Below are 21,877 nucleotides of genomic sequence, written 5' to 3'. Positions count from 1 at the left end.
GAATACCAACAACGCTTCATTTTCAGAAGCATCCTTCACGTAAGGTAGGAGAAATCGGTTCACTTGGAAGCTTTAGGGGAAGTGAAATAAATTATACTGCAGTCCTTTGAAATGTAGTTTGCCTTGAAACTTGCCAGCCGTTGAAAGCCGGGGAGCTTCGTATTGCTGGATTCGAGATGTTGGAAATTTTGGCATGGTCTGGTAGTGTTGGTGAGTCACTTATGGAGCATAATGATTTATTTTTTTTTAAAGTTTGCTTTAATATTTTTAAGTAAAAAAACCCAACAAAATCCACAACTAGAACTTTTCATACAGTAACCATTCCAGTAAATGTTTTGAATGTCATACATGTCAAAATTTGGTTTTCTTTGGTGTGGTGTAAGACGAGACCTTGTGCACATAAGGTCTTAGTTACGGCTGAGTATATTATCTGTTTGAACATTGCCAGGTCTGACAGCGGTGGTGCGTACCGTGGCGTTCACAACCTCTCTCTGGCGCTCCCAAAGAGAGTTCGCTAACGCTGAAACCGATACCGTATTTATATGTTACTCTCCAGGCTATTTGAAAAGGGGATGTGCTCTCCACCTCTCCCCAGGTGTCTCCTGAATGGGAAAATTGTACAGTATCACATTTTTTCAATTATTTTTTTAGCATTATGGGGAAGGGGAAGCGGAAAAAAAAAAACAAAACAAACAAAAAAAAAAACACAAACCCACCCCTCAAATGGCTCCAGGAAACTTAATTTTTCAAATGTGAATGAATCCTGAGAACCCAAACAAGTTAGGTTTTGCTTTTACATAGCAGCTGACGGTCAATTTTGGAATTAAAAACAGCTTTTTAAGTTTAGTTCAGTGGTTATAAATTCTTGCATGGGGGTGGAGAATAATAAACAGTAACTTTTGGCATTGTTGACTAGACCAAGAATAAAAAAAAAACAGCGATTTTTATTTTGCTTGTCTGCCTGGCACGCAGTTAAAAACATATTAAAGCTTTTCTGACACCTCCCTATTGAAGAGGAATATAAACATCATTGCAGCATCAGCATAGGAAAATATGCGTTAGCAAACTCTTGAATCTCTGATCTTTAAACTGTTTCTCATGTAATATCAGTTTCTTACTGTAAAGGAGCCAAAATGTCTTTGAACAGAAAATAATAATCGTGCTTTCAACTTGGAAAGAGCACTGCATAAAGCTTTTCTTCACGGATGAAGAATAAACGGAGAACTTCAACCTTGTTTTCTTCCTTGTCCCTGAAACATTCAGTGCTCTGTCCTAATGCTTCAGAGATCCGTGGGAAAAATCCTGCTCTCGCTGGAGAGTTTGGCTGTTGGCTTCAACGGTCTTGAGGTTTTCAAGTTGTATCTTCGTAGAATCACAGTATGGTTTAGGTTGGAAGGGGCCTCGAAGATCATCTAGTTCCACCCCCCCTGCCCTGGGCAGGGACACCTCCCACCAGCCCAGGTTGCCCAAAGCCCTGTCCAACCTGGCCTTGAACTCCTCCAGGGATGGGGCAGCCACCACCTCTATGGGCAACTTCTTCCAGTACCTCACCACCCTCACAGGAAAGAATTTCTTCCTAATATCTAATCTAAATCTCCCCTCTTCCAGTTTGAAGCCATTCCCCCTCATCCTATCGCTACATATCCTTGGAAAATGTCTTCATGTTTATGAGATGCTACCAAGCGTGATACGAGCAGGACACTGGGCAGGTGCTTCGGACTTTGCATATCCATTGGTGGGGAGCGTGTGACTCGTACTGACCGGTATTAGTTAGGAGGGAAGAGGGACTATGCTTCACTTTTCTCTGTCCTCTCCTGCATTTCCCTGGCTGCTGTTTTGTAGGAGTCGCATTGAGCAGTAGCTCTGAAGATTGAGAAGATGTGTCCTGGCTTTGTCTCTCCTGTGTTGCTTTAAAGGACAGCGTAGGACTGGTTTGTTGCATTGCGTGACTGCAGATGGAAGGACACCAGCCCCACCACCCATGTCTGCAGTAGTTCAAAGGGCTCCCAGAGTTGTCCATGCCTTTGCAGGGGCAGTCATGCCCGTGGTGGTCAGCAGTCTGGTCAGGATCTCACAGCATGAGGTCTTTGCCTTTCTTCCCATGCTGTGTGCTAACCGAGCAGCAAAAATGAGTCTGTGAACTTCTGAGCTTCAGCCAGCTTGGTTGAAGGGGTTTGAGAGAAGCAGCTGAAGGAGGAGAAGAGTTGGAGGTAGAGCTCTCAAAGGAGCTGGAGATGAGTCTTGGTTGCCCGCACCAAATGACACAGAATCCCAGAATGGTCAGGGTTGGAAGGGATCTCTGGAGATCATCCAGTGCCAGAGCAGGGTCACCTACAGCAGTGGCACAGGATGGCATCCAGGTGGGTTTGGAAGGTCTCCAGAGTGGGAGACTCCCCCACCTCTCTGGGCAGCCTGTGCCAGTGCTCTGCCACCCTCACAGTGAAGAACTTCCACCTCATGTTTAGATGCAACTTCCTATGTTCCAGTTTGTGCCCGTTCTCTCTTGTCCTGTCACTGGGCACCACTGACAAAAGACTGTTCCCATCCCCCCGGCACTCGCCCTTTAAGAATTTAGAAGCGTTGAGAAGATCCCCCCTCAGTCTTCTCCAGACTCAAAAGCCCCAAGTGCCTCAGCCTTTCCTCAGCAGAAAGATGCTCCAGTCCCCTCATCATCTTTGTAGCCCTCCGCTGGACCGTCTCCGTTCAGCTTTTGCAAGGTCTCGTGTTGAAACGGATGGTAAAATGTAAACTATTCAATGAGCAATTTCTCTTATACAGGTTATAACCGAAACAAGACACTGGTGGCTAAATCCCGTACCCCGCGGCATCGCCCTCCGTTGTAATGCCGCAGCCTGAAGAGAGAAGAAAGTAGACTACTTGTTTTCCCGCCATAACGTTTCCGCAATGATCTATGCGGAGTCATCGCGATATGTGGTAAAAGCTTAGCAGTCACCCCAAAATTATCGAGGATGCTTTCAAAGGCAGCAGTATTGTTAATACGAAAATGCTCTGAAAGACGAACTGAACCTTTTCGCGTCCCTTTCGGGTATTCTCGTTGCTTCTCGCGTTTGGGGTCTAAAATGTGCATTAAATAACGTGAGTCAAGTCAGAGAAGGAGCAACAGGGATGGGGCGCCTGGAGTTTGTTCGCTCTCAGCGTAGACCTTGGTGTCTCTGGAGTCGTGTTCTGGTCTTCCTCCAAGGCCACGGACCTTGTTTATAAACCTGGGTAGACGGTTCACATAGAGAACTGTCTTTTTTTTTTTTTTTTTTTGACATTATTAGCTTGCGTTTGTCCCAGTCTTGAGCAGAATGCCTCGAAGGTCCCAGCAAAGCAACGAGCAGCGGTGGTGGGACGAAGGGCAGAACGCATCCTTGGGAGCAAGTAAGAATTCATCCCAAGCTTTCCGGAGAACTGGAAAATGGCAATAAAACTAAATTCCAACGCTTTGGTTGCGAGCAGGCGCGATATTCCTTTAGCTTCTCCAACTTCCTTTTTGGATATTTCGCTCTGCAGTGAAATGATGTTCTACTTCCCAGTAAACTCTAGAACCAACAGTACTTTCTCCCCTGTCACTGAGACATCTGGTTGTGCTGGGGGAGCTAATCGGTTGCAGACGTCGTTGCTATTCTAAGCCTGCGAGCCACTTGAAAAGTTACTCAGGATTTTTGGTAATGAAGGGCCTGAAGTTATTATTGGAGTTTGTTGTTGGATTTTTTTTCCCCCTTTTCCCCCCTTTTATCTTCCCTTCAGAGGTCATCAGCCTGGCAATATGGTTTGTTTTGGTTTTTTTTTTTTTTTTACAAGCTCAAACTTTAGATTTTGAAAAGTTCAAATCTCTGGGTGTCGAGCTACTTGAATTTCCCGTAAAAACGTGGGAGCCGTGAGTCAATTTGTAATAATATAAAGGCGAACAAACATTCGGGTCAACTCCGGATGAGAAGACGGTGTTTAAATAGATCAGAAACTCAGAGCTGAGCTCGTTTTGGGGCACATTTGTCATTTGACAATTAGAGATGGTATTTACTGTTGCCATTTAGGAAGACTTATCAATCACATTTAGGAGGAGAACTTTTCAAAAAATCCATTTGGAGTTTAAAACTGAGCGGAGTTTAAAACTGAGCGTGACGTTCAGCTTTCCACGCGACGCAGCCTCTAGCTCCTATTGAAAAATGCATCCTTCGCAGTCTCCCCGATGCCAAAATCTATTCGATAATGAAGGATTTCTCCATCTGTATGTGGCTTTTTCCTGCTGGAAGGGCAGGGGTGGGGGAGATTCTCAACTCCGGAATACCAAGTCACTCCCAGCGCTTGGCTTTAAAAGACATAAATAACGCAGAGGGTTACAAGTTACACCCCAACGCCTGTTTTATACAACCATGTGTTTTCAACCCGGTCGCTTAAAGTCGAATAGAAGACGTGTGCTGGAGCGGGTTTCTTTTTCCCGGGGATCCCGCGGGTTGATGAAGCGCTATCGCATTGCGCCGCGGCTCCGGCTGGAAAGGGAGTTCGGCTGGTGCCGGTTGGCTGGGCGGCGATAAGCAAAGAGACAGTCTGGCTCCTTCCAGGAGCCTCTCGGTCATGTCTGAGCTCTCGGCAGTTCCCAAAGCCTCTGGCTGACTTTCCCCTGCGGACCGTTCATTTATCAGGAAATGAAATTGGTTACAGGATTTCGCACGTTGCCAAACCTCACTGACGAAATCCCCTTCGTCCCTGCTTTCAGAAGGAGGAAGAACGCCTTAACTCTTTGTGCTTGGTACTTGGTTTTAGTGCTTTTGCTGAGGAAAAAAAAAAAAAAAAAGCCAGATTCCTTCTAATTTTTAAAGCTTTCTGGAAATTGCTGACGTGCATCACCCTAGATGAATGTACTACCAATGCAGCGAAGGTGATAATTTTGCCTTTTCCATTTGTTCCTTTGCATCATGGTTGCCACTGTCTTCATAGATGTTATTTTAGGACGTTTGAACTATTTTAGGACAGTTGAACTATTTTAGGACAGTTGAACTATTTTAGGACAGTTGAACTATTTTAGGACAGTCGAACTATTTTAGGACAGTCGAATTATTTGAACGTGAGGTTTACCTACTGAGTTCGGTGTATTCTTGCTTGAAATACATCGTCTAAAGTAGAAGAGGGAAAATTAAGATTTATACAAACGATGCTTAGTTCTTCTCAGGGAGGTTTTGAAACAGGTTATAATATATGATTTATAGAAGCATAATCAGGATTGTACAGGAATATATCTTTAATGGTGCAGATGCGATGACAACAAAAAACCCGAGTGCCAACGGGATGCAGTTGTTTCCGAGTGTATAGCGATGCACCCACAGCTTTTTTTTTTGTTCGACGTCTTTGTCGGAGACATGGACAGTGGGATCGAATGTTCCCTCAGCAAGTTTGCCGATGACACCAAGTTGTGTGGCACAGTTGACACGTTGGAGGGGGAGGGATGCCATCCAGAGGGACCTGGACAGGCTGGAGAGGTGGGCCCAAGCCAACCTCATGCAGTACAACAAGGCCAAGTGCAAGGTCCTACAGCTGGGTCGGGGCAATCCCAAGCACAAACCCAGGCTGGGCGGGGAATGGCTGGGGAGCAGCCCTGAGGAGAAGGACCTGGGGGTGCTGATTGATGAGGAGCTCAACATGAGGCAGCAGTGTGCAATTGCAGCCCAGAAGGCCACCCGTATCCTGGGCTGCATCAAAAGAAGTGTGGCCAGCAGGGCGAGGGGGGGGATTCTGCCCCTCTGCTCCACTCTGGGGAGACCCCACCTGGAGTACTGTGTACAGCTCTGGAGCACCCAACATAGGAAGGACATGGACCTGCTGGAGCGGGTCCAGAGGACGGCCACAATGATGCTGCGAGGGCTGAAGCTCCTCTGCTGGGAGGACAGGCTGAGAGTTGAGTTGTTCAGCCTGGAGAAGAGAAGGCTCCGCGGAGACCTTATTGCGGCCTTCCAGTCCCTAAAGGGGGCTCCAGGAGAGCTGGGGAAGGGCTTTTTAGAAGGGCATGTAGTGATAGGATGAGGGGGAATGGCTTTAAACTGGAAGAGGGGAGATTTAGATGAGATATTAGGAAGAAATTGTTCCCTGTGAAGGCGGTGAGCCCCTGGCGCAGGTTGCCCGGAGAAGCTGTGGCTGCCCCATCCCTGGAGGTGTTCAAGGCCAGGTTGGATGGGGCTTGGGGCAACCTGGGCTGGTGGGAGGTGTCCCTGGCCATGGCAGGGGGGTTGGAACTGGATGATCTTCAAGGTCCCTTCCAACCCAAACCATTGAATGATATTTATAGGCACTCCTGGTGATTTTGCATTTATCCAGTGGTCAACATCTGTCTCTTAAAACCCTATAGTTCTTATCCCCAATGTCGTTCTCCTGTTGCAATACCGTGTTTGTTCGTTTAAGAGGTGATGGAGAAATGACCGTGGGCCGGTTGTGCGCTGATGGGTGCAATTGTCTCTGTATCACTCAAATCATTTCAGTTTGTGCAACGATGCGTTGCAGCTGGAGCGTTTTTGTTGGAACCTGGCGATACCTTTTAACGCAATCAAGAGTTGTAACCTCCTGTGTAAGAAATTAATAAGCCCAGAGGTAAAGCACAGTGCACATATGGTAATTAGTACGGCTGGAAGTGGTTGCTGCATTAATTGCTAGCAGTGGCAAGTAATACAGCCTTACGGAATCTCATTGCTTCTTATACGAAGATCCTGTAAACAGAATTTTTGGGCTTTGTTATATCAGAGCTCTTCCTCCTTTTTATGAAGAATGGATCACTGTGAAAATATTTAGAGCTCCCTTAGCTCGTGTCGCTTTGTTACAAGTTTGGATCCTTTGTCCGTAAACGACGAGTTGCTGAAAAGGGGTTGTCCGCAAACCTGTGAAAGCGCCGTGTGAGTCTCATCTGCCGCGTGCCGAGGCTCGGCTGGTGTCGCGGGATCGGCATGTGGCTCATGCCAGCGACGGGACCCCCTTCACAGCCTGCGTCCTGCAAGGCTGCGCCCTTGCACAAGTTGTTCAGTAGATGTACTTTGGCCTCGTCGCCGACATAACCAAGACTCCTAAAAATCAGATGCTTTCGGAGCTGTGTCTACAGCTGAAGTTAACTTACAAATATTACAAATTGAGCATTCCTCGTTTGAAAAAAAAAAAAAATATTGTGGTTTAGTGGTATAAATATGATTGTCCTTTTAAAAAACGGGCACTTTTAAATAGCGTACCGTATCACGCTACTGGGAATCTCAGAACTTTGGTCCTTTCCGTGCTGAACCAGGGAAGCCGTGAGATTAAGGGCTGCGCACGCTTGGACATCCCTCATGTCTATCAGTGAGACGCTGTTGATGGTCAAGGGCAAAGTGGGCACCAACACTAATCCGCACTTGCTTTATACGTTCAAAAATCAGTGAACCTCTCATGATCCCAAAAAGACCGTTCCGATCGTCAGGAGAAGGTCCAAACGGTTTAATCCAGTTCCTTTCTTCAGTCCTTGCATAAAATCTTCATTTTCTTTGATACTTACAAGATAAATCACTGGCTGAAAATAGGCTGATTTGGAGTAGTAGATAATAATGATTGAATTGCATAAATGCAAACATAGTGTAGGGAAAGCCTACACGTAGGGTTTTCAGAAGCAGTGGTGAGGCTTTCCTTGGCTTCAGGATGATGGTGGCAGTTGTGGGTTTTAAATCCAATATTTGCTGTGTTTTTATCATCTCCTTTACCTCCTACTCGTAGTTTGATCGCAGTCCTCTAGGAAAGGTACATCCCCTTCGCACACAGGGCTTCGTTTCTCTTACTGGAATCCAGAGAAGCAGAATTCACCCAGAGATGACGGAATCCAGCAAGAACTGGGTATTGCACAAGAGGACAAGGTAGCTTGGGAGGGTGGTGCCTTGGGTGAGTGACTTGAGTAACAGTGATTCCGCGGTTCAGGAATGAAGTGCATTGGCCAAGATGAAGATGAAGGGTGGGCTAGCACGGGACACTCCTATTCCCAAGCTGCTGTCTACATGGAGACTAATATTTACATGGAGGCTTAATGTCTGTCCCCTCCGCCCTCGAAAACTCTTCCAGTTACCTTCTGGAAGCTGCATTCTGGATTCAATCACTTCATTCCAGAGGAATTGCTTTCTTTACAAAGCTGAACAATTATACTGAAATGAAATCACCTTATTCTGGAGTTACCATAGCTGCTTCAGAAGAGGTATTCAATACTATCGTTACTCAGGTCAGCCTTCCACAGAAGTCTGGACAGTGTTTTGGTTCTCCAAAACCAGTTTTGAGAATGAACTACAATGTTCAGATGACAAAGTCCTATCTACCCGGCCAGCAGAAGTGTATGACGTAATAATAACAATGTAATTGTATAAATTCAAATATAATAGTATTGTATTAATACAATTATATTGTATTATGTCGGGGGTGTTGGTTGATGAGAAGCTCACCATGAGCCGGCAATGGGCGCTCGTAGCCCAGAAGGCCAACCACATCCCGGGCTGCATCAGAAGAAATGTGGCCAGCAGGGCGAGGGGGGGGATTCTGCCCCTCTGCTCTGCTCTAGGGAGACCCTACCTGGAGTACTGCCTCCAGCTCTGGAGCCCCCAACATCAGAAAGACATGGAACTGTTGGAGCGGGGCCAGAGGAGGCCATGAAGATGCTGCAAGGGCTGGAGCCCCTCTGTTGTGAGGACAGGCTGGGAGAGTTGGGGGGGGTCAGCCTGGAGAAGAGAAGGCTCCGGGGAAACCTTATAGCGACCTTCCAATATCTGAAGGGGGCCTACAAGAAAGCTGGAGAGGGACTTTTAACGAGGGCATGGAGTGGTAGGATGAGGGGGAATGGCTTCAAATTAAAAGAGGGGAGATTTAGGGGAGATATTAGGAAGAAATTGTTCCCTGTGCGGGCGGTGAGCCCCTGGCGCAGGTTGCCCAGAGAAGCTGTGGCTGCCCCATCCCTGGAGGTGTTGAAGGCCAGGTTGGACGGGGCTTTGGGCAACCTGGGCTGGTGGGAGGTGTCCCTGCCCAGGGCAGGGGGGTGGAACTAGATGATCTTCAAGGTTCCTTCCACCCTAAACTATTCTATGATCCATTGTTAGTGATTCTGAGACTAATTCTTCGAACTAAGAAAAACACACAATGGAAAATGAACCCTTCTCGGAGGAGGGTCATCAGCAGTGCAAGACTTTTGCTGTTCCCCAGGGTTTTTCTCCTGCAGTTGTCTTCACTTTGCCATCACCTGGGCTTAGTCCCTTCGCTGCTACGCAGAACTGTAACTGCAGTTACAGCCCCGTACCCGGCCGAGCTGATTAACGTCTCAGCCTTGCCTGTGGCAGCTTGCGGATTGTAATTAACTGCTTCCCATTAAGACAGCAGATGAGAATTCATGCAGTTACACGCAGAGGCTTTAGAAGATGGAATAGTGTCCTATAACAACGGTTATTAAAGGTGGGGTGGTTTGTTGTTTTTTTTTTTTCTTTCTGACCCAGGATTAGGCCATCAGGAAACTATCGACGTTGTAAAGTGAAGAATTCCTTTGAACCGGAGCAGGAGCGGAGCCGGGGTCTGGGCAGCACAAGGGGAAGGTGGAGGGTTGGTTATCGGGATTTTCAAATGCATCGTGTGACCGAGTAACGATAAAGTTGTTTATTTGTGTTCATGATTCAGGTTCACAGCCAAAAAAAAAAAGGGGAGAGGAGTGAAAGAGCTGTTCCATGAGTAGTCCGGGAAAGAGCAGCGCTGGTAGGAGCATAGAATTGGCTGTTCAGCGTTTGCGAGGGGTTTAGTTAGCATCCTCTCGTCCCCGGTGGTAAAAATTAGGAAGGGAGTACGAAGGACAGGATACCGAACGATAAGGAAGAAGTGGCAGTGGTACTCTCGCGGAGACTGGTTAAGGTTTGCCTCTTCTCCTGAAACGCGGCACCGGATGGAAAATCGCTGTTGTATGAAAATAGCCGGGGATCGAAATAGGAATCTTAAGATTTGAATACGTAATTCTTCATGCATCCTGTAGGGAGCAGAAAAATATTTCTGTAACGGACACAAGGGCAAGGATCTTCTCCTTCCTTCAATCAGAAGAGTCCGGTTGTGCTCTACTGGTGGCACAGTCAGCATGAGATGGGTCCTTCAGCATCTTCATCTTGTGTCCGGTGAAGGATGCCCCGACCAGTTCCTACCCAGAAGGGGCTGTTTTGCAGCGATGAGTGGGAAATGGTGCTGTTAGGAATATTGTTTCGGAGGAGAAAACTGGGATTAAGTGGTGGCGTTTTCCTACTGTCACCCAGGATGAGGGATGGCATCCTCTCCAGATGGCAGAGCGTCCTTGCACAAGGCATTGCCGGGGGTGATAAATGGGGCGGGGGGCTGATGTTAGATGCTCTGCAGACTTTGTGGAGGTGAAGGGTCGGGAGAAGACATCCAAACTCCAGTCACTAAAAAGGAACGTGGATTGCCAAAAGAGATCAATCAAATATTTCTTTACTGAAACTGAAGTTTGGTTTTGGCCTTTCTCATTGCGCTGTGAAATACCCGACGAGAATGGAAGGGAGTGGAGCGACACAATCTGATTTTTCCGTGTGAGCCCTCGAGACACCGCGCGTTGCCTCGCAGGGCATCTGCTTTGATTTAGCCCTGCAATTTAAAAATAAAGAAATATTCCCTAAATTTAATTTTTCAGTGGCACATGTAGAGAGGGGGTGTTCTCTTGCTTTATAGGAAGGAGAGGCATTTGTAGAGACTTTGAGCAGAAGAATTTAAACTATACCCAGATTCTAACACGAAACAGTCTGTGCGTTCGTTTGTTTGTCTCCAGCTACTTTGAATTGGTGGATTTCATTGGTTTAAGGAAGCTAAATAGAAAGGAATAGAAAATATCCAGGCAGAAAGAAAGCGCTGAAGAAACGAGAGGGTGAGAAAGTGGGGTGAGACTTTCCAAGTCGCTCCCCGTCCTAACGGATATCCGACAGTGGTAAACAACGTTTTGCGCGTGTACGTTTCTCCGAGCTGCTTCCATTCTGCTAACCCCTCGTCTGCCGCCTAACGTGAACTCTCTTAACCTTCCAGGATGATCCCATTTATTATTTTTTTTTTTTTTTTTTTGGGTGGAAAGAGAGCGCAGAAGGAGCTTCCCTGCCCAGAACCGCGGAGCTTTGCTGGCTTCGCGGCAGCTTGGCCGGAGCCCAGCGCTCAAGAGCAGCCCATAATTCCCCATCCAGGACATCTTACGGGAGGGTTCCGAGCCAGAGCCCATCCCCTATTAACTTAGGAGCCATACATTCGCTCAAGGTAAATCACATTCCCCAAGTACCCCTCCTCCCCCGTACCCTAGAAAGCCGCCCTATACGGGGATTTATTTTTTTTTTATTACGTTTTTCGCTGGGACTAAATCTGCTTCGCATGTGTTGCGCAGCCTTCCCTTACTTCGTTGCATATGTCGGGAGGCTAATGAAAAGTCCAGTGCCAAACGCGCTGCATGTGCACGACGCGTTGTTTCCAAATATCTTGCAACTTCGGTCAAAGCAAAGTAAAATGATGCTGAAATGCTGTTGATGTTATTTTTTTTTTCTCTCCTCGGTTGAGAGCTCTTTCCAACCCGTGTGTTCGTTTTCGACTGCAAACCTTAAGTATAGGCGGGGTGGTTGAAAAGGAAAAAAAGAGTTGCATTTAAAATGAATTTATTAATGTTCGTTGATTTTAAAAAAAAAAAAAACACAACATTTTTTCTCATTAAAAAAAAAAAGGTTTAACCTCTTTTAAAAAAAAATAAATACAATGTGCAGAGGCCAATAATTTTATCGCAGAAGGTGCAAGATTTGGTGAGTTACAAACAACTGAATACAAGATAGAGGGAGAAAAAAGTCATGTAACCAACTACCGGTCCAATTCTCTTCCACTTTTAAGGTTCAGCTGTCTTTTCTGAATTAGTCTTTTAAATTAAGTTTCCATAACATGTGGCAGATTGAGAAAAACAGTCCTCGGAAGATTTCTGCCCTGGTTGACAGATGAACTAGATAATGGAGTATAATCTTTTCCATTTTCATGATTTGACACATTTTCACTTCTGTGCGTATGTTTAAATCAAGGAATCAAAATAAATTTGAGTACAGAATATAAATCCCAGACAAAATTACAGCTTTCATTGCAGTGTTGGGTTAAATGTAAACAGCATGAACCTTCTAGATATCTTTTAATTAAATGCATAAATTACAGAAATGTCTCGAACGTTTACAGCAACTGCACCAAGAAGTGAGAATGAGGAAGAAATGTACTTTGTCAGCTGATGGCTGCCTCGACTGCGTTCCCGTACTGGCTTTAATTTTGTCACAACCTTTGGTCCAAGTTGCGATGCTTCTTGCCAGTTGATTTACAGGCTGTTTGTTCCTGCTTAGGATGATTAGTGATGTAGATGGCTTTTTCCTGGCCAAGGAGGGGATTTCTCACGTATATCAGCATCGCTGCGGAGGACTCTGCCATTAGGATTTCAAGGGCGGCCGGTTTAGGTCAACTGGGCCTTTCCTGTAGCTGTATTTTTCATCTCGTGTCAGATGATTGCATTGAATCTTGAATCCATGCGGATTTAGGTTGAGTTTGTGGTTCCTGAAGTTGTAGCGCTCAACCCACAATCTGTTGAGCCTGTAAGAAAGGAATGATTTTTCTTCACCGTGTTCTCGTGTTGACTCCTTACCCTAAAATCATAGAATCGTAGAATGGTTTAGGTTGGAAGGGACCTTGAAGATCATCGAGTTCCAACCCCCCTGCCATAGGCAGGGACACCTCCCACCAACCCAGGTTGCCCAAGGCCACATCCGACCTGGCCTTGAACACCTCCAGGGATGGGGCCTCAACCACCTCTCTGGGCAACCTGTGCCAGTGCTTCACCACCCTCAAAGTGAAAAACTTCTTCCTAATGTTTAGTCTGAACCTGCCCTCTTCCGGTTTAAAGCCATTATAAAAGCTATTACAGTGTATATATACACTATCTTCTCTTTTACCCAAGCGCCAGCTTTTCTCCTCGCACGTAATGACCATCCTGATACTCCAGGTAGGTGCTAAGTGTTTCCAGTCGCCACAGGCTCTTATAGGAAGGGAGGTGAAGAAAGATGGGGAGTCACAGAATCCCAGACTGGTGAGGGTTGGAAGGGCCCTCTGGAGCTCTCCCAGTCCCACCCCCTGCCAGAGCAGGGGCACCTCCAGCAGTGGCACAGGACGGCATCCGGGCAGGTTTGGAATGGCTCTGGAGTGGGAGATTCCCCCACCTCTCTGGGCAGCCTCTGCCAGTGCTCTGCCACCCTCAAAGGAAAGAAGTTCCTCCTCATGTTGAGATGGAACTTCCGATGGTCAAGTTTGTGCCCATTCCCTCTTGTCCTATGACTGAGCACCCTGAAAAAAGACTGGTCCCATCCCTCCCTTTAAGTATTTATAAGTATTGATAAGATGTCCTGCAAGACATACGTTGCGGTTACTCCTTGCACGCCAGCTAGGTAATTTATACTCGTTCCTTTATCACAAAAGATGTTTAAACTACGGGGAGAGCAATCAACCTGTGGCTCGTGAGCAGGTTCGGCTTGAGGACAGACGGTGAGAGTTTCCCAGTTTTGATAATGCTGCAACAGCATCCAGAAGCTGCAGGAGGAAGACTTCCCTTCCTTCGCCGCAGCGCGGGAGGTATCAAAAACCCCAGCAAGGGTTGGGTTTTACAGGTAGGAAACCAGAGGCTTAAGTCAGATGGGAGGTCTTACATCCACTGAAGGAAGGTCTGCTAGATGGTATGGGCGACCGGCAGCTCTGAAACAGAGCAGATTTTGTATCTTAAGGAGCGGAGTGGGAGAAGAGCACGGACCTTAACGTTGATGTGTTGTCCTTAATGTGAGACCCGTGAGATTCAAGTGGTGCCTGTAGCTCGGAGCTCGCAGTCAGGCAGCAAAACTTTATTTGAATTCCTCGTGCTTATCTGTCCCAGAAGGTTGTGCCAAGCTCCCGTCCTCCTGTGCCGAGACCTGCAAAGACTCATTGTTGTCACCAGGGTAAAACAATCCTGACCCGAAGGCACGGGGAGGAACGGGGCAGATGCGTTGGATAACAAAGGGACATAATAGCGTTTATGAATAAATGACTTCTAAAATTTCCCAGCCTGAGGTGAGGCTCTAGAACGCTCTGATTCGTGTCCTGAAGATGGTCTTTAGCAGAACAGGAGGTCTTAATTAAAAGGGTCTTAACCCTTAAGGTCAGCGAAGGCAAACAGATCTGGAAATACTACATCGAAAGCACAGTAAATCAGAAGACACAAGTGATTTTCATGTGTTACTGCAAAAGTGAAAGGGGCCCTTTTTCAGATGGAGGTGATTGTTTGCTTTAGGAAAAAAAAAAAAAAAAACCAAACAGTTTAGCTATGGGAGGATGCTACTTTTTAAACTGATGGCTGCAGGAAGACGCCAAGCATCCAGCTGACTTTTGGAGGCGGTCGGCTCCTGACTCGCCATACTTAGTCAAGGGAGATGCCATTGCCCAGCTGCGAGACCCCCAAAGATATCCTCCGCCTCGAAGGAATCCTCGTCCTACTCATTAGTAGCCATCCCTTTCTCCCTCCTACGCACTCCTTGCCTCTGTCATTGATAAAAGCTTGTTTCCAGAAGCCGAGTTGAACGTGCTATCGTGTCCTCCATGAATAGAATAGAATATAGAACAGAGATTATAGAACGAAGAATAGACTGTAGAATGGGTAATAGTATAGAGGATAGAGAATGGAATAGAGAACATGGAACAGAACATAGAACAGAATAGAATATAGAACAGAATAGAACAGGTAATAGAATGGAGGATAGAGAATAGAATAGAGAACATGGAACAGAATAGAATATAGAACAGAGAATAGAATATAGAACAGAGAAGAGTGTATAGACTATATACAGACTGTGTAGTCTATATATAGACTGTGGAACGAGTATAGAACATAGACCAGAGTATAGAACAGAGAATAGAATAGAGGATAGAGAACAGAATAGAGAACATGGAACAGAACATAGACTAGAATCTAGAACAGAGAATAGAATATAGACCATAGAACGGAGTGTAGAACATAGAATAGAGTATAGAACAGAGAATAGAATATAGACCATAGGAGTGTAGAACATAGAATAGAGTATAGAACAGAGAATAGAATATAGACCATAGAACGGAGTGTAGAACATAGAATAGAGTATAGAACAGAGAATAGAATATAGAACAGAGAATAGAAAAGAGAACATAGAATATAAGAGTGAATATAGAATAGGTTAGAGAATATAGATGATATAGAATAGTTTATAGAACAGAATATAGAACAGAATGAACGACCTAAAAATCCATTTAAGAAAAAGCACGCTGATTATATGTCGAGGTCAACTTAAACCCCCCCTGGCCTGGGTCTGTCTTCGCAGGACTCTCAGCATTAGGGCAAATCAAAAAAAAAAAAAAAAAAAAAAGAAGCTGTGAAGTCCACATCCGCAAAATAAAGAGCGTAAACGTCCACATTTGGCACCGATTCCTTGGCTCGCGGTCCCGGCAGAGATAAGGCTGCCGTCTGGCACCGCGTCCTACGGCCGGAGAGCTTTTTACTGTCATTTCAGGTTTCTCTCCTCAAGGCAACTCAATTGGATTTCCTGCCCGGAGCGGGGCAGCGCCGCTCATCTCCCGGCACGATTCGTCTGTTTGCTGAGGTTCGAAATACTTAAGAAGGGAGTACGTCCGTCGGGGTGTACGTTTTTCAGTTGGGGGAGATTTAGGGAGCCTGAAGGTCTGCAGACTCAATAGGAGTGTTAGTCGGCATGTCCTGAACCTGGGGCAGATAAGGGGCCACTTCCTAGGCTGCCCTGATCTGAGAGTTAACAGTTGGTGACAGCGAGTCTGTCTCTGTTCTTAAGTCATTGTTATCATATTTTTTATATTTTTTTTTGTTATATTTACAGGCCTGGCTCTCTCAGATTAAAAAAAAAAAAAAAAAAAAAAGTACAAAATCAAAAGGAGATCTTCCTCCGAGGGCGCTCGGGGCGGCGGGGAGGGATGGGGGGGGGGAGGGAGGGAGGAAAGGATGTTTGGGCTTGGCGTGTCGCCTCGCCGCCGTGCTGGGTGGGAGGGACCGGAGGAGGATGTCGGCTCCGGGGGTTTCGTCTTTGTGGCTGCTCTTATGCAAAAATCCGACTTCATAAAACGAGCGGCCAGGAGGGCTCCCCCCCCCCCCCTCCCCCGGCCCCGTCTTGTTAAATGTCAGCCTCCGCGAGGCAAATCGAAGGTGTTAAACTCAGCGGGGAGAGGGGGGGGACGACTCGTTTCCCTGGTTGATGCACCAAGCCAAAGGCGAGGGGGTGTTTTGGACCCCTCGACGGCGATAAGGGAGAGGAGCTTGGTCCCAGTTGTCCAAAGTAATGTTCTTTTTGGCTTGGTGGGATGTTTTGGATGCTGCTGCAGCGTTGCACCAATTTCCAGCGAAAGCATGTCTGGGACCTCGTCACTGGAAAAATATGCAAACTGAATCACTCTGCTCTTCTCCTGCCACCTTTTGTGTTGGGGGAATAAGTTCTACGCAACTAAAGGAGAAAACAAACAACTGCGACATTGTCCTAATTCTGAATTTTGGTTGAAAGGGACAGGCGGGTGAAAACAGCATTTTGACCTCTCGATCCTCTGCCTCCTTCGTGCTTCAACTGGATAATTCCAAGACTCTATTAGGGCGTCAGAGAGGGCTCATATAGGTAGTATCCAAAAGCAAAAAATGCTTTAATTATTAAATTAGCGTGGTTTATGCTGTCAGCATACTTCAGTCTTTTCCCATTGCAGAGCCTGAAGAGCAAGGAGATGAAAATCAGTGCTGGAGACTTCGTAGGTGGTCACCAACTCCACCAGCAAGGTGGGCTGAGTCTGTAGAGATGGACAGTGAAAGCTCCAGCTTCTTGCCCAGGGTGGGGGAAGAAAAATCTAACCCTGGACATGACACTACCTATGAAAAAGTGAGAAAAGGGTAATATTTACATATTACTGGTTCAGAAGTTGCACGTTGTCCAGACAGGGTTCCTGAGACGAGTCCCTCTTGCAGCAAAGCAAAGTGCTGGCTCCGGTGCCATGCCAAAACCCCAAAATGTGGGTCATGTTCTTGAAGTTTAATCATTTCCTTCCTTGCCACACTTGTAGCAAACCCCGTGGGCTCGTTTGGCGTTGCTGATCGCATGGCGCACGCCATGACAAGAGTTTTATTGGATAAATGGCTGGGGGGCGGGGGGGGGTGGGAGGTCAGGCAACAGTGAGAGGTTTATCTGGGGGGTTGGTTTAGGACGATGGGATGGATGGTGCATTAGCTTAGGTGGAGCGATGGTGGATGATGTTATCTGCAGCGCAAAGCATTTCCATGATAAACAGCATCGCTCGCGAAACAGCTGCTGTGACTTAAACAGGAGCACTCGCTGTTAGAAATTTCAAGTAGAACGAAAAGTGGCTCTAAGATCTCCGTAGAGTAGATTCGTCGTGTCTTTGAGTATATAGCTACACGTATTAGTATATATTTATTATTCAGGAGGATTTTTTCCAAACCTGCCATTGTTCGTGTGCTTCATAGGCCCTTTTAAAACTTTTCAGGTGAGTTTGTTTTCTTTAGTGTTCTAAGTTTAATAAATTAGATTGATGAGACCAAAAGCGTGCAATTCACTTTTCAGAAAAAAATTAGCAGACAGTTGTCTCTGACATGACAACTGGAATATTGGTTGGCTCCAACACTGGACCTGTTGGAGCGGGGCCAGAAGAGGCCCCAGAGATGCTGGGAGGGCTGGAGCCCCTCTGCTGGGAGGACAGGCTGGGAGAGGTGGGGGGTTCAGCCCAGAGAAGAGAAGGCTCCGGGGAGACCTTAGAGCCCCTTCCAGTCCCTAAAGGGGCTCCAGGAAAGCTGGGGAGGGACTTTTTACAAGGGTATGGAGTGATAGGATGAGGGGGAATGGCTTCAGACTGGAAGAGGGGAGATTTAGGTGAGATATTAGGAAGAAATTGTTCCCTGTGAGGGTGGTGAGACCCTGGCGCAGGTTGCCCCGAGAAGCTGTGGCTGCCCCATCCCTGGAGGTGTTCAAGGCCAGGTTGGACAGGGCTTGGAGCAACCTGGGCTGGGGGGAGGTGTCCCTGCCCAGGGCAGGGGGGTTGGAACTGGATGATTTTCAAGGTCCCTTCCAACCCAAACCATTCTGTGATTTACAGTACTGGTTTTGCTTTAAAAAAAGGTTGATGAAGGGAACACAGATCTAATTTTTATCCAAAAGTTGGAGTAGCCCAGGTACATGAGTTAATTCTTCTCTGCTGTCTTTACCTAGCAGGCTTCTCGTGTCAGCTATGATATCTCCGAGAGGAGGCTTTGCCGTTTTCACCCCCGTTTTACCCTCCTTTGTGCTCCTCCATGTTGTGGCACAAATTGCATGGGAGGAATTCGTTTGATCTTTGGCAAGTCCCGAACCATCAAAAGCCCTTTTTGTTGTATAGAAGGGTTTCCCCGCTGACCAGGTGATGGTCATGCTCTGAAGGCACCGTGAGCCTTCTCTGGAGGGATCGAGCATCTCGGCTTCTCACAGATCTGCTGGGTGACGGCGCATAACCGATCTTCCCCTGCCTTCGCTTGCTTGCTGAACTTCATATTTTCTGCCTTTGGCAGAGTGATCCAAACGGTGCGCGTACGGATTTAGGACAATTTAAAATTTTGCCCAACTTGAGACCTTTAAAAAGTTGATTTCCCCCTGCCCCAGCTCTTGATTTACACAATATGCCAAAGCGAGAGGTTGCCAACGCAGTTAGTAAAGCCAATTTCTTTGTTTCAAGTTGACGTTTTGCATACTTGAAAAGTGGCAGATTTTCAACCGTCTCATTCATAAAATTGGGGAAAGAAAAAAATCGGCCTTGAAACTGCTTTGGGGGGGGGAAGAACGGGTTTGGGGGGGTGGGGTGGGAAGTCTTTATAAGGTTGTAGGGTTTAATTCTGAGACTTACGGAACTCCTGGGTGTCCAAGCCCTTCTTTGAGGGTACCACTGAAGCATCATTGCCTCAATTGTGAGTTGTAGCAGAGTAAAGTATCCAGAATCTACTCCGAACTTTTTCTTAGCGACTATACGGATCTTCTGTATAAAGTTGGCAGTGAATGAGTGATTTCTAAATGCATTCCAGTTCTAACAAAAATGTTTGCTGCAAACACAGTGGTTTTCACGGCTGGGTAAAGCTTTGCACGTTATTCTAGAGAAGGATGGGTTGCGAGCTGAAACGCAGGAAGCCAGGGCTTAAAACTCATTTGCATCTTCCTTAGCACTGGTAAAAACAGGGTTTGCTGTTAGGAAATGTGTGTTTTCTGCAAATCCCATGGTAGGAAGACTCATACATCCACTTCGTATCGCTAATTTTCTGAGTTGATAGGTTCGTTCCCCTTTGTGCAGTGGTGCCCTTTAACGCTGCTGAGAAGTGGGTCCAGGGATTATTTTGGGTTTCGGATTTTAATTCCTTAAATTCACAAGCACGCGAAGGGTTTTACTTATTTATTTGAGTAGTTGCTCTGCATACATAACAGGATCGCGAACGCTCGCGCAAGGTCAGGTACTAGAACCGTTAGCGTGAGTTGGGCCAGTAGCTTTCTTCAGTCCGCGTGTCGAAATCTTTTCTTGGTGAGTTTTATTCCGATTTTTAAAACATTCCTCATTTTTGCCTGTCGTCATTTTGAGGTTGTTCGGTTTTTACCCAGATCCCATGCCTGCGTTCGTTCTTCTAAAAGCGTCTTCTAATAAGCGTCTTATTGTCATTTCAGGTTAAGCCCTGAAGTGGGTGAAAGTTCTGTTTTTTGTTGATGGGACCTCATCTACACATCATGCCTTCATACTCAAGCTTAAAGTATAATTACCTGTATCAGTCTCTAGTCCTTTTTTTCTTATTATTTGGCAAAACCAGCATATATTATATTTTCTGTCATGTTCCCGTTGTGGTTCCCCGTCTCTCTCTGGTCTGGCAGCAAGTCCCAGCTCTGTCTGGCTCCTAGCTGTTGAGCTGTCGTCTTGGAAGCGTTCTGCAAAGATGCGTCTCCATCTAGACGACGCGGTACGCAGAACAATCCCCACGTGGCGAGCAAATTGTAATTATAACTGTAAATCCCTGAATTGCGACTATATCCGTGTGATACATCCAATGTTACGTAGAGGTTAATGATGCTTCGCGGAGCGTAATATGCGAGTCGTGCTTTAGGCTCTCGTCATCTTCTTAATCTTTTTTTTCCCGTTCTTAAATTTCCCCAGGTAGACAGAGTAGCCCCGAAGCTGAGCAGGGATCCGCCTGTTTTCTTTCTCTTTCCCGCTTCAGGGATTTCCCCGGGATCAGCTCTTCAGGTGGCGCGTTTTCAGCCAGGTTTGCTGGAGAAGCTGCTCACCAGTGGTCCAATTTATTTACTGTCCTGTCTAGAAGTAGCCCAGAGTCAGACATTTCTGAGGTGGAACCAGGACAGCCTGAAGTGGGTACCCGGCCTCATCCTAAACTCAAATTTACGCTTTTATCCAACGCTTTGGGAATTTGTACTGAGTAACGACTCGGTATGAAGACAAAAATAATTTCTATTTGGAGCTATTGACATTTATCAGCAATATTTCCTAGCTGTAAGGAAAAGAAACGAGTGTGTATGTGTGTGCATCCCTTTCTAGAAGGACTTTAAAGCCTTGTGTTTGCCAACCTATCCTAGAAAGAAATGCCATCGTTTTCTTTTTAGCAAAGCTTCGTGCCCTGGGCAGGGTTACTGCAAATATGTCACTTCTTTAAATCTTTACCAATAAACCTCTAAGCACAGCTGTTTAGTTGATTTTTCCAAAACTGACCTGGCTTCTCAGAGCTCTATAAAATATATAAAAAAAAACCCCACCCAAACGGTATAATTGCTGAACTCTCACCAGAGGCACGTCTGCTTCTCTGGGGGTAGTTCACATCTCAATCCGAATTCGCCGTTGGTTCCCTGAGCGGTTCTTTTCCTGCACCTGTAGTTGTGCAAACCCTTACGCCGAGCGATCTGAAAACAGAAATCGTGTGTCGATGGTCCCAACTTGCTAAAACAGTTGTCTCTCTACAGATAAATTTCTCTGCCCTTCTGGACCGGGAATAGTGTATCTCATTAGGTGACTATGGGTTACTTATTGAATTTTACTCCCTGGGAAAAATCTTGTTTTCTACTGCAGCTCACATGATTGCTTAAACTGGGGATATTTAGCCTGTGCACTGATTGTTTTGAACCTCTTCTAGTCATCTTGAGTTCTCTATTTCTTTTTCAAAACTGCCTGACGCTCTCCGAGCCGCTGTTTTCTTCTCCGTCTTTAAATTCACACCTATTCCTTACGCAGATCTTTGAACGAGATGTGTGGCTCGCGCTTAGTCTAGCAGATTTCCTGTTTGCTTCCTTCATCTCCCCACCATCGTCTTCTGCTGGGCTGTCTGTGCCTCGAGCCTGAGAAGGAGACGAAGATGATATCTGGCAGGTGTGGTGTAGCCCGTACAGATATTTCACCAAAGCCACATAGACTTTCTGTCTTAAGTCGGAGAGAAGCACTGTAGACGCGAAAAAAAAAACAACAGAGAAAGATGAATTGGCATTATCTCCCCAGAAGAATTAAATAATCACAAAAAATTCAATCTATCAGTATCTTAGAAGAAGTGCTGAGATATTTTCTTCCATAAATTGTGCTCTGTCAAAGCACTTAAATGCTTGTATTTATATAAAAATTAAATATATCAATGTTTACACGTGTGCCTATAAATCTGTACCATGACCGGTGTACCAGGCATTGACTGCCGAGTTGTTTTCAAGATCATTAGCCATTAATTTGACCCGGATTGGGATTTGGGGGACCAGATTTGAAAGCGGCATTGGGGATTTTG

The 21,877-nt window shown here is 46.1% G+C and overlaps 1 protein-coding gene across 3 annotated transcripts in view; it reads left to right on the top strand.

Annotated features, from left to right (window-relative positions):
- The window catches only part of DYM (dymeclin), a 244,951-nt gene that overhangs the window by 213,743 nt on the left and 9,331 nt on the right, over nucleotides 1-21,877 (top strand). Inside the window, exon 16 of one of the 3 annotated variants that reach the window (XM_082497724.1) lies at nucleotides 19,776-19,793. The exons of the other annotated variants lie outside the window; for them this stretch is intronic. Coding sequence (XP_082353850.1) covers nucleotides 19,776-19,787 — 12 coding nt within the window. The 3' untranslated portion in view covers nucleotides 19,788-19,793. Of the gene's footprint in view, nucleotides 1-19,775; nucleotides 19,794-21,877 lie in introns of those variants that run through there. 3 annotated transcript variants of the gene reach the window in all.

The sequence above is a fragment of the Vanellus vanellus genome, assembly GCF_965231255.1.
Source record: "Vanellus vanellus genome assembly, chromosome: Z".
NCBI classification, from domain to species: Eukaryota; Metazoa; Chordata; class Aves; order Charadriiformes; family Charadriidae; genus Vanellus; species Vanellus vanellus.
Note: the sequence above shows the minus strand (reverse complement) of the source record. Positions and strands in the feature narration are given on the sequence as shown.